The 12,748-nt window shown below is 34.6% G+C and overlaps 1 protein-coding gene across 1 annotated transcript; it reads left to right on the top strand.

The window, feature by feature from the left end:
* The first annotated feature begins 3,845 nt into the window (after positions 1–3,845).
* LOC145562043 (mitogen-activated protein kinase kinase kinase 3-like) lies at positions 3,846–12,520 on the top strand. Its single transcript, XM_081622200.1, has 11 exons — positions 3,846–4,626; positions 5,910–6,209; positions 8,468–8,555; positions 8,697–8,759; positions 9,037–9,197; positions 9,302–9,377; positions 9,638–9,697; positions 9,833–9,940; positions 10,035–10,271; positions 11,514–11,605; positions 11,741–12,520. The coding sequence occupies exons 1-11, from the start codon at positions 4,151–4,153 to the stop codon at positions 12,009–12,011; spliced, it is 1,932 nt and encodes a 643-aa protein (XP_081478326.1). The 5' UTR covers positions 3,846–4,150; the 3' UTR covers positions 12,012–12,520.
* Positions 12,521–12,748: the final 228 nt, after the last annotated feature.

The raw sequence follows: 12,748 nt of genomic DNA, 5'->3' as shown, positions 1-12,748 counted from the left end.
CCAAGTGTTCTAAAAATCTTTTCTTCCAAAATTAAATTATTGGGTGCAGTGGTGATAAAAAAAGCTTTTAAATTCCCATCTCTCATTATATGTTAGGGTGTATTCTCTTCTTCTTAAATAAATGACTTTTAGGTCCATTAATTCATATAAGTACCAATAACTTTATTCCCTCAAATTTATTCGCCCTCTAACAATGAGGTCTAATAATATTCAATCATATCCAATAAGATCAGGTTAATTAGACAAGGTGAAGCAAACTCACTATATGTGCCATTAAAGTAATTTACATCATCAAAAGTCCAATTAAACCCACCCTAAAATAAGAAATTTATATACAATTATTATCCATAAATCAATTACCATCTGTGAGAAATGGAAACAGTATCAATAAAGATTTTTGTATGATAATTTTATCTTATTTTTATTTTTAGTGTTTTTACAGCTTTAATTTTCGACACATCCCCTCCAAAGTCTTAATAATTGAATTTTATGCATTTCATTTTTGTTAATAATAACAATCAATAGATATTCTTTCAAAAAAAAGAAATCAATAGATAACTACCTACACCCTCCGTTTTTAAATACTTGCTCCACTTTTCTTTTTCGGTCGTTTTTAAATACTTGCTTCATTTCCATATTTGGAGAGCTTTTACAATATTTAATTAATTTCTCTCACCAAGTGGATCCAACAATATTAATTTCATATTCTCTCTCTTTCAATTCTCTCCACTACTTTTGGTTTTTTACAATTTTTTATTCTTCCACCAACCCCACTATCTCATATTTTATTATTTTCTTCAATTTCTCCTAAAACTCCGCACATGGAGAAATAAAGCAAGTATTTAAAAACGGAGGGAGTATCTTACAATTTTTTTTAAGGAACTTATGTTTTTTTTTTTTTTTTCTTTCCCAAATAATATACGAAGTATATTGTGTATCAACGGTAAATAAAAATCAATAAATGTGCTAAATAATGTAAGTAATATCATAACATTAAAAAATGTAATTAAATTTGGCTAAAGTATTGACTTACTTGGGAAGGTTCTTACCTCAAATCATAGAGGATCGACAAGGGCTCAAATTTCATTACTCCTATCAGTATCTAACTTTCACATTGGGTTAAAAGAGTTAATGTGTATTTTTTTACCCAATCAGACTACAATTTGTCGTCCCTTAGCTAACTATCTTGTGAGTGGCCTTTCTTTGTCATATGGTTGTATATATCGGGGCTAAAGACTATTTCTCCTCTTCAATTCACCTTCTCTTCATTTTAGTGGTTGGAAACATGTTTGGAAAATCAACCGTAATCTATTTTTGTACGTAGGAAATATATCAACTTTAGTTTTCAATGAAACATTCAAAAATAGTAAATTTGTTTTTCACTTTAAACTTATAAATTTGGCACATGATTCATGAAAATGCAAACACTTAAACGCAATTATTTTATTTTATTTTTTTTATTATCGTAACATTTTACTATTGAGTTGAGTGCACGTGCTACACTCCTTGTGATAACTTGCACTTACATCAATTGGATACCATGAAACAAATTAATAACGTATTTGTAACATAAAAGATTACGGATAAGATTTCATGAAATCTTACTCAAGAAATGGATACACGTACAATTTCTCAAATATATAATCAACTAAATAAGCCAGTATAATTCTAAAATTGCAATTGTCATTAATTCCAAAAACAATTAGCACCGTGTCACTTATAAAACTAACACAACTTTAACTGGTTTTAACCAACTTTGAATGTATATGAAAGCAACTAATATAACTTTTCTCTCAAACAAATGCATAATAAGCTAAATGTATATTGCAACAATGAACACTTCATACTTTCAGGAAGTAAAACCCTAAAAAGAAAAGCAAATTAGTTGTTTGGCTACTAGAAGGTAAACACTGTTAGTTATAATAAACAAAATAAAAAATAATTTTGCAATTTTCGACTAAGTGTTAAATGATGACAGACAACAACAATGACACACAAAAGATACTATGATCTCATCTATACTTAGGGGCCGTTTGGTTCACATAGGGGAATCGGAATAAAATGAAGAAAGAGAATGAAGGAGAAAGGAATGGATTCCCCTGATTTAGTGTAGTCGTTTGGTTGTGTCCAAGAAACGGAATGAACCACTCATTGATTCCCTTTGTGACTGTTTGGTTCATGCCAAGGAATCAAATTTTGAGTTTTTTAATTTTTTTTTTCCAAAATAACTTGTTATTATATGATAAACCTGTTATTCACTGAGTAACACATCAAATGTAGCAACACAACACAATTAATCATAGTAATTATGAACCGGATAAAGTCCCAATTTCTCTTCCTTTTCAAAGAAGTACCAATTCGAGCCATTTTCTGTAGAAAAGAACAACAACAACACCATATCATTGAATAGTTTACATATTATTTATACTCAAGATATATAAAAATCTCAAGCCAAACAAATATATACATATACATGAACATTAGTATATATAAACATCAAATTAGTATTCATTCAAGGAAAAAAAAAATCAACAAATAACAACTGATTTCGTGATTCCCAACAAAAAAAAAAAAAAAAAAAAAAAAAAACATTCATGAAACCCTTCAAAACGAAACAGTGAACAAAACATGAACAACAATTATTTAGGGTCGCTGATGGTTGATAACATGACAAATTCCTCAGAAGTTAGGAATAAAGTATAAATTCCACAACAATTCATGAATAAAAAAAAAAGACATGATTAAGGTAGATAAACGCGAAAATAAGAACAAGAACATGATTATTAGGGTCGCCGGTGGTTGTACCTTGTCGGAACCGCTCGGATATCGTCGTCGGTGTACAAACTCGGGTGGTTGCCGGAGGTTCAGTGACGGGTGACGGCTATTAGGGATTTTAGGGTTTGAGAGGAGAGAGAAAGTGATGGGTAATGAAGTAGGGAATGGGAATGGGAATGGAAAAGTCTTGGGGGGGGGGGGGGGGGGAGGGGTGGGGAATAAGTGTGGAACATATTTGGGTAAACTCAAAAATAAAAATGGGTAAAGGGAATGATAGAAACAAACAAACAACAACAAAGGGAATTGGGCCTGTCTATTCCTTTTCCCTTTGATTATTACCCCCTACCAAATGACCCCTTATTAGTATTTAAAAACACAAACCATCGTCCCTATAATGCCACCTGTAAATTTCATTTTTCATCAATGCCACATGTCACCTCATTTAATCTTTTTTTATTTTTTATAATCCACTTTCTCATATTAAAAAAAAAAACTTTAATTCAATACATGTATGAATGTTGTTTGGTTCACTTTCCCCCAACTTAATTTCTTCTGCAATTAAATTTAATTTCCACCTCTCCTTCTCCTTTATAAATTATTCATTTTCCAATATACATATATTAAAAAATAATTATTTACATTATATATCTATAAACTAATGCACGGGTTAGAAGGCTAATTATTTCGTAATAGCAGGTTATTTACGATAAATTTAGACACAACTCACCACCTAGATTCCAGAATCATCTCAAAATCAAACTGACCGACTCATCAGCCAAACACAACCAACCCACGTTCAAAACTCAACCTGAATTACTCAATTACCACCTGCATTCAGTAATAACCTCAAAACTAAACTGAACGACTCATCAGCCAAACACACCCCCATCCAAGCGAATCAATTACCACCTCTAGTAATAAATCGACAGTGGCGATGCCTAATCCCGGTGTTAAAAGAGGCTGCTAAACCTTAAAAAAAAAAAGTTACAAATTGCATGATGGATGATGATTGGCGAGGACGATGATGAGTTTACAATACATAAAATACAAAGATCATACAACCACCCCACTCTCTCTCACCTCATTTCCTTCCTTTTTCTCTTGTTTTTCTCTTCTCTCTTTCTTTGTCTCCTTTCCTCTCTTTCCTTCCCCCTTCTCTTCTCTTCTCTTCTCTTCGCACATATAATCCACGCCTATCACCCACCTCCCAACTTTCCCCAATCCCCAGTTTTCCCCTTTTTTCCATCTTCCATAATATCCACTCTAAACTCTCATAATTCATAAATCCCCCCCACCCCCCCTTTTTTTGGTCTTAATTTATACAAACAAACACTCCTTTTTCTCTCTCCTCTTTCTTTCTTTTCTGGGTATTAAGATGCCTGCTTGGTGGGGTAGAAAGTCCAACAAGAGCAAAGAAGAAACTCATCAAAACAATAGCAACAGCAACACCTTGTTTTTTGAGCTTAATTCCAAAAAATCCCCAAATAATTCTGATAATTCTAATTCAAATTCCAATTCTAATGGTAATAGCAAGAATAAGAGGTCACCCAGAAGTATTGAAGAGTTTGGTAGAGGGATTTTGTCCCCTAAATTAAGGGGAAATAATTGCAGAGAGTTTGGAAGTTCTGGAAATGGTGCTGCTTCATCTGGGATTTCTGGGTTTGATTCAGATTGTGAGAGAAAAGTTGTGGGTCATCCTCTTCCTAGGCCTACAAATTCTGGGGTTGTTGCTGTTGATCATGGTAGTCATGGTGGTGTTGGGTTATTAGCTTCGGGTTCCGCCTCGGTTTCGAGTGTTAGTTCTTCTGAGTCTAATTCTGATGATCATCCCATTGTTCTTGATGGTTTCAGGTCTGTAAACAAAAAAAAAAAAAAAAACCCTTAGTTTTGTGTAATTTTTTTTAGGGTTCTTAAATTTTCTTTTTGTTTGATCTGTGTGAATTTTGCACTCTACTTCGTTTACTGATTTTTCCTGCTGCTCCACTTTTTGTGGAAAATTTTGAATGTATGACGATTCATGTTAGCCGACGCCGAATTGTTTTGGGGTTAAGGCTTTGCTGTTGTTTGTTGTGGTTGTTGATCTGTGAGAATGTTAGGATTGGTAATTTGATCGAGATTTAGGGGTAAAGTTTGTACTTTTATTTGTTTATGTGTGGTTTATTAATTTGTGAGTGTGATCCTTGAGGTGTGTGAGCTGTCTTTTTTTGTAACCTTTCTCACTTTTTAGGTCATGCTTTAAGAGGAGTGAGGACTTAATTACTTAATTAGGTTTGCTCTAATTGGTTGAGATATGAAAGAAGGGAAATTGTTTTTTTCATTTATATAGAAATTTTTATTATAATTCAGTTAAAAGGATAACAATGACTTTATTAGTTTTTTGTAATTCTAGTATAATTTCTTACATGTGGCAAGGTCTGGAGTGTTAGATTGAAGCAATTTTGCACTTGCTGTTGTAGACAGGATTTTTAATTTAGTTGCTAATCCGAAGCCAATATGCTTCTTGTTAGTGGTTCACTCCGTTAACGATGATCGTGAGAATGTATTTGAGGCAACAATCCATCCGATGGGCTGAAATGAAATATGCCTCTTTCCCCTTGTCCCACCACCAAAACACCAACTGTTCCTATATTTAAAATGGTTGCTGGCAAATTCGTGTTTCTGTTTTATGGTTTTAGCTACTTTATTCTGAAATTCCTTGCACAGTTGGATATTATTCCATATTTGAGATGGTTTAATTATGTTTCATAGGTGCTATTATTTCGTGCCTTAATGGCCTGCTTGACAGGTGATAATAAATGGTGGTATTATTAGTGAATTTAAGTGTAATTTTGCAAGGAAAGGTAATCCTATCGTTGATAGCATTACAATTTCATCCCTAAACTTGTGTATTTATTCATTTATTTCCATTACCATCCAATACAACCCCTCTAGTTGTAATGGATGGTAATGAAGATACATGAAGAGATACTTTGAACTAGCATTAGGCTGTTGCATAGGATTTTCCTTGCAAATTCACTCCCAATTACACATTTATTACAACCTGTCAAATGAGCCGTTTGTAATTTATTTATTGGATCACAATGCTAGAACGCATTTCGGCTTTTGACAATGTAATACAATGTTGTATAAACCAGTGGAAGGGCAAAGAGTCCCGGTCCTGCTTCAAGAGGAGCTACTGCTGCTACATCACCTATTCATCCGCGGTTGGCCAGTGTGAAATCAGATTCTCCTACAGGAAGACAAGAGGAAGGGAGTCGAGGCCATCCCTTGCCCTTGCCACCTAGCTCTCCTACTAGTCCATCTTCCTTGCCCAATGGAAGAGCTGGTTTATTTACAGAAAGCAGTCAAGGCACATATAATTCTCTATCAAAGTGGAAGAAAGGAAAGCTTCTTGGGAGGGGAACCTTCGGGCATGTTTATCTTGGATTTAACAGGTAAATACAAATCATTCTTATGCAAAGACTATTTTGGACTGGATTTCCTATACATCAATTTGAATTAATTTTATTGGAGGATATGGTAGGAGGATTGCACTGTATAAACTAGAACAAGCAATTTTTTTATTTTTTATTTTTTTTTGTCTTTATTTGATTTTTAGAAAGGTTTTTCTTTGCATAGCCAGTCTAATGAGGTTTTGGTAGGTTTTGCTTGGAGTTATGCTATAAATTACTGATTAGTTGATTGGAATTTTGTGTTTTCTTTTTTCCAACTTTTTATGTAAGCTCTCTAATGCATGTCATTCTCCGATCAGGTTGTTTGTTCTGAGTAGCAAAGGACCTAGCCTATTTTAGTAGCTCTTCTATGTCATTTAAATGGACACAGTGTAACTGTTTAACCAGGGATGACAGCTCAGCAGCTCATCACCTTCCTAGGTTAGTGTTGTTTGAAGTGGATCACTGCTGTGTGGATTATTGCCCCACCTGCTATTTCTGCATATGTCTGGAAATCTCTTCCCTTTTCTGTCAGAAATTTGTTTCCTATTAGGGGGGTGGGGTGGGGTGCAAATGTGCAATTACTACCCTTTTTCTTCATCATGCAATGTTAAGTCTCTTTAAGTGTAACAGTTGAACTACAAAAAAGTGGTTGATTAGTTCTGGTAAAGGATTTATTTCAGAAGACCCCTGGTCATTTTGAAGGACTTTGGTAACAATAGTCTATTGTAGTGAGAAGCTTCCAGATGACTTAGTCAGGTAGACAAGAGAAAGTATAGCTGTTGTGCTATTTTGTAGCGTCAAGGATATTGGGAAGATGGGAGTCGATCCAATTGTACTGTGATATTGACAAACTCATCAGCTGGAAACTGTGAAAAATTGTTGGAAATAAAGCTTGACAAGGCCTTTGTACCATCTTTTATCACTCCACCATGCTGTCAAAGATTCTGTGGTCTTGTTTTCTTGAATTCTTGTTATTTATGTAATCACACATTTTCCTATTTATAAGAGGCTAAATTAAATTCTCTCGATAAGGTATTTTTTCACGACAAGGTCGACAACTTAAGTTTGGTTAACCAATGTTGAATCACATGCTGTTTCTGATTCTAGTTGAAGCTTGTTTGCACTTATTCTTTGCACCCGCGTATTGTTGTATGTACTAAATTAATAATTGGATTTTAATTTTTTTTTGAATTATTACTGTTCTTGATCTATTTACTGATACGGAATACTAGTGGTTGCTTTCTAATATCTGAAATCCAAATGGTTACTGCTGTAATTTTCCATTGCGAGTTTGCCTCTGTAATCTTATGTCTTCCTGTCATTTTCCCAATTGGTGTAACCTCACTCTACAGGACTGCAAAAATTTGATTATTCAAAAAATGACCTAGTCATAATGTACTTGATTTATTTACTGATAAGGATACAACAATGATATAAACTAGTAGTTGCTGCTTTCTGATATTTGAAGTTCAAATGGTTTTAGCTGCTGTTCTCATTTTTATGTTATCTTATATCTTGATATCTTCCTATCACAGTCTCGTTTGGTGTAACCTAACACTAAAGGGCTGCTGTTAGATATGATGAATCTTTTGGAGTGGTTTGTTGCGTTTGCTTTCATTGGCTCTTATCTTAGAAACAAAATTTGGATCTTCAAGGTTAATTTAATTGACATTTTGCTATTAGGCCAAGATTGTGTCCCAGATTTTAGATATCTCTGAAGCATCCTTATGCGCCGTCTCAAAGGCAATATCCGTTTTCTATAAGAATGGTTGTTATGCTTCCGACTTTCCTTGTGGAACTTCCTCTCTTCTACACAAAGTGCTCTTTTGAAAGTTTTACCTTGCGAAGAGGTTTGTGTTAGAACATACCTTCTTGGACCAGTGCACCAAGCTCTCTTCCCTTTGGTGAATATTGTCAAAATTCATAATAATGTGATGCACTTTGGGATGTAGAGGCGGTTTAAGTGCCAAGAGTATCTTTGGAAATTTCCTCCACACTCACAGCCTTTTGTGAGTAGTGAGTAGTGGCTTGATTGTTATAGTCACACAATCACCTGTGTACCAATTTTTTCATGTTTTTGCTCTTAGTCAAGATATTTGTGTTTTTGTTTCTAATTTGATATATTATTTATTGGTAAATCATTGATGCCGTAGTGCTGGCTTTTTGAATCTTTATTGATTGCGTATGAGTTGACTAGTATGTTTTGGCCTCTTATCATTTTTTGTCCTCTGATTACACATCTTGCCCAAACTTGACAGTGAGGGTGGACACATGTGTGCAATAAAGGAAGTGAGAATTGTTTCAGACGATCAGAATTCAAAAGAATCACTGAAGCAGCTTAAGCAGGTCTTCTTTGATAATCACTCCTCCAGCTAACACTCATAGCCTTCATTCTTCTGTTGTTACTGTTTTTTGTTTACCTTGCTTATGAACTTGAGAATCTGATGCAAGGCAAGTGTTGGCTTATCTTTTCTTCTGTTTACACAGGAAATTGATTTGCTCAGTCAGTTGTCACATCCAAACATTGTTAGATACTACGGAAGTGATCTGGTATGGCCCAACTTATGTTGCTTTACATGGTTAACATCTTCTAATTGTTGTTAATGTATCATTATTTTCTTCTTTCTTCTTTTTTCTTTTTCATTTTTTATATTTATTTTGATAGTCTTCCCATCTTTATATCTGAGAGCTACTTCCTTGTGTTTTGGTGGAGTGCACAGCAGTGAGAAACTGAGATTCTGAGAATTTCGTAATCTTTACAGAATTGTAACTTGTATTAAGTTTGTAGTCAGCAGTAGCCATATCTAAATTTTGGTGGTCTTTCCAGGCTGGAGATACGCTATCAGTTTATTTGGAATATGTCTCTGGTGGATCTATTCATAAATTACTTCAAGAATACGGCCCCTTCAAGGAACCTGTTATTCAGAACTATACCAGACAAATTCTCTCTGGGCTTGCTTACTTGCATAGTAGAACCACAGTGCATAGGTACTCATACATGTGAAATTCCTTGTTTTTTTTTTTTTTTTTTGGAAATTTAAATGTTATATATAATATAGGGAAATTCATTGGTGACTTTAAATGACTGATAGGGATATCAAAGGGGCAAACATATTGGTTGATCCTACTGGCGAAATTAAACTTGCAGATTTTGGCATGGCGAAACATGTAAGTGCTATCCTTTAATGCTAAGAATGTGAGCACTGGCATTATACTTGATTGGTACTAATTACAAAATTAGTTGCTAATCTGCTCCTTAATCTTACCGGCAAGCAAAGTAAAAACCGTTGCCCAAACAAAAAAAAAAAATTCTGATTATCTTATGATTCACAAATATCCTAATCACATCTTGAATTTTTCCCATCCTTATGCTATTATTAAGTTTTGGTTTATCTACTTCTCATTATCTGTTTAATTGTCTAATGCAGATAACTTCCTGTAATTCGGTGCTTTCTTTTAAAGGCAGTCCTTACTGGATGGCTCCTGAGGTGCTCTCTCTCTCTCTCTCTCTCCATATTCTTGGTAGCTGGCGGCTTGGAAATTACTTTCGGCTATCTTTTTTATTTTCCCTTATTTTACATGTATATATATATATCACTACTTATTTTCTTATGTACTCACAGGTAGTGATGAATAAGAGTGGGTATAACCTTGCAGTTGATATTTGGAGTTTGGGATGTACAATTCTTGAAATGGCAATGGCAAAGCCACCTTGGAGCCAGTATGAAGGGGTATGGATGATAATCTATTAGTTGAGAATCTTCCCAATCATAATCAAAGTTGGGATATGCAGAAGCCAAATCTTTAATTATGTTGGCTTTGCAGGTAGCTGCAATATTCAAGATTGGAAACAGCAAAGATATACCAGAAATTCCTGATTTCCTATCTATTGAAGCTAAGAATTTCTTGCATCTTTGCCTTAAGCGTGATCCAGCTGATCGCCCCTTAGCTTCAGATTTGCTAGATCATCCTTTTGTAAGAGAACAATCTGTTGGGAAGAACCTCAATTTTAATGCAACAAATGAAGCGACAACATTCTCATTTGATGGAAGGCGCAAGCCAGTAAGACATCCTAGATTCCTTGTCTCTGTTTCATTGTTTACTTTCTTTATAAATCACCTATGTGTCGCGAGCATTTAGTAACAAAATGCTGCTATGCGATTGAAGTAATCTTTTTAGTCATCATGTTGTTTGGCTAGCTCTGGAAGCTTAACTTTTTAGTGACTGGGGAAAGGAATAGTACATAAAAATTACATAGTAATCTGAAGTTCCTATATCTGCTTTATTTTTGCTTTATATGCAGGCATGCAGCTAATTAACTTATAAATGATGGTCTCCGTATCGTATAGAAAATATTGCTTACCTACTTTATATATGGAGTTAAAAATATGAAATAATATGAAGTAAGAAGTAACATTAGTGGCAATTAAGGTTTGTTCGAGTAAGTTGGGAACTTGTTTATTATGACGTGTTTTTTTTAGAAGTCATTATATGGGGTTAACGTCACCTTCTTTATGGGTTGGTCCAAACGGGGATTGTTTCCTTTTTACTCACAGGATGAACGTAAATTACATTAATGACAAAGTTTGCTGTCTATGACCTAGCTCAATTCTAATTAAAGCTTCTTTATTAGTCTACATATTCTTAAACTCAAATGGAACCTACTTATTAAAACAACTTATCTATGATAAAAACAACTTAATTGCAATATTGCATGATTTCACATGGTTTGTTCTCTTTATAATGATGCCTTTAGGATTTACTGTGTTATCTAGGAGATGTGTGGTTACTATATTGCCAACCAGGAAAGAAAATTGTTGACCTTGGTGGAAAGGTTCTTGTCGGAGCTAATCTATTTCTATCAATTTATGGATTAGTTGCTTGAGCATTGACTAACTATTTTATTTATTATACTTGTGAAAGTTTTGGAGGTATCTTATACATAAGAGTTCATGAAGTGCAGTGGGATTAAAATTATAGGAGTAAAATATTTGGTGATATTATGGTGATTTGTTAAATAATCTATGTTGGAGCTTTTATGTAGTTGGATTACCCTCTGAAAATGTTAACTTCCATTCAGGGTTTCAGGTGGAAATTATTTGACTTTGTCTAAATGGAATACACTGAGATCTCTGTGCATCTCTTCTAACGTAATTTGGTTATATGTAAAGGAATAGCCCTCAGGCTACGTAATTTTATTTGCCTTTTAGGTTTGATTCACTCAAAGTGCTTTACCTTTGGGTTTAGTTGTGACACATTGCATAGGTTCTACAAAAGAGACGTGACTTCTGTTTTTATATGCAGCAACCCTTGGAAATTCACCCGCGCAGAAAGAGTATTAGTTCCTATGACCCCGATAATATGAGGAAACCAGGGCCGACGATTTGGGAGGCCAGGTAAAGCTCTTTGCCTTCGCAACTGATTTGAGGATGGGAAAGTATTTCTTTAATTTTTAACCTTTTTCTTTTTGGAGAAATTTTAGTTCTTAACCTGATTGTTCCTTTTTTATTCCTTGACAATCTTGGTTCTAGGGATAATCCAAGATCAATCACATCGCTGCCTGTTTCACCCTCATCAAGTCCTTTACATAGACTGGCGCCTGCCTCCAAGAGTTGTTTACTTTCTCCGCCTCACGGCCCTCACCCATCTTATGCTTGGCCTGGGCAAAGCAGCTACAATTTAAACGATCACTCAGTATCTCCAACAAGAAGACGTGCAGGCTATACACTTGATCCATGGATCGAGAGTACATTGTTTAAGACCCAAACACCTGGTGGGTCCCCTAATATGCGGCTTATTTGAATATCAAGGCCAAAGAGTATATAATTTTCCTCCAAAAAATTCACCCATGTTGTATGTACATATATGATGGAGTTGCTCACAATGCTCACAAAAGAGTCACTGAAGTTTGCTGCATTTTCTTCTCCAAATTACCTCACCGAGTCAGCGTTGAAAGTTGAAGACTATCACAAACATTTTGTTATTAACTTGTAAAGTTGGGCAACGAGATCCTGTTTGATGACTTAAAGCAGTGAAAATGGCGGCATAATCTACAGCTGCTGGACCATGCATTAAATTGAGCCCGAACAGGCGGGATTTTCATCATGCTGTAAATTTCTTCAGTGCTGTATATAGAAATTGTGCTCTCTGCAAAAGATGCTTTTATTTTACTAGTTGAGAAAGCCAAAACTAGGACAATGGTTAAAGTAAGGAATCACCATCTGATAGTTTGGATGGGAGGGATTTATGGCTGTGACAAGTATAGAATGTTTAGAGGTCATAAAATTTAATAATTTCTTGTTATCTCATTCTATGTAATCTTTTTTTTTTTAAAGAAAAAAAGTTATATACCAAATATGATGTCTTGTGTGCAAAATTAGACTTGCTGACAATAATTTCGTTACTAAACACGCTAAGTGACAGAAATTTGGTAATTAATAGATAATGTATTCACCAATAACTAGGGGTGAGTGCAGCAGTGTACCCTGTAAAAATCTCGATATTCGGAACTGAAACCTATTGCAACAGGTTTCCAAAAT

This window comes from Chenopodium album, chromosome 10, assembly GCF_948465745.1.
Source record: "Chenopodium album chromosome 10, dcCheAlbu1.1, whole genome shotgun sequence".
Classification (NCBI taxonomy): domain Eukaryota; kingdom Viridiplantae; phylum Streptophyta; class Magnoliopsida; order Caryophyllales; family Amaranthaceae; genus Chenopodium; species Chenopodium album.
The sequence above is the reverse complement of the archived record's forward strand: the minus strand, read 5'-3'. Positions and strand labels throughout refer to the sequence as shown.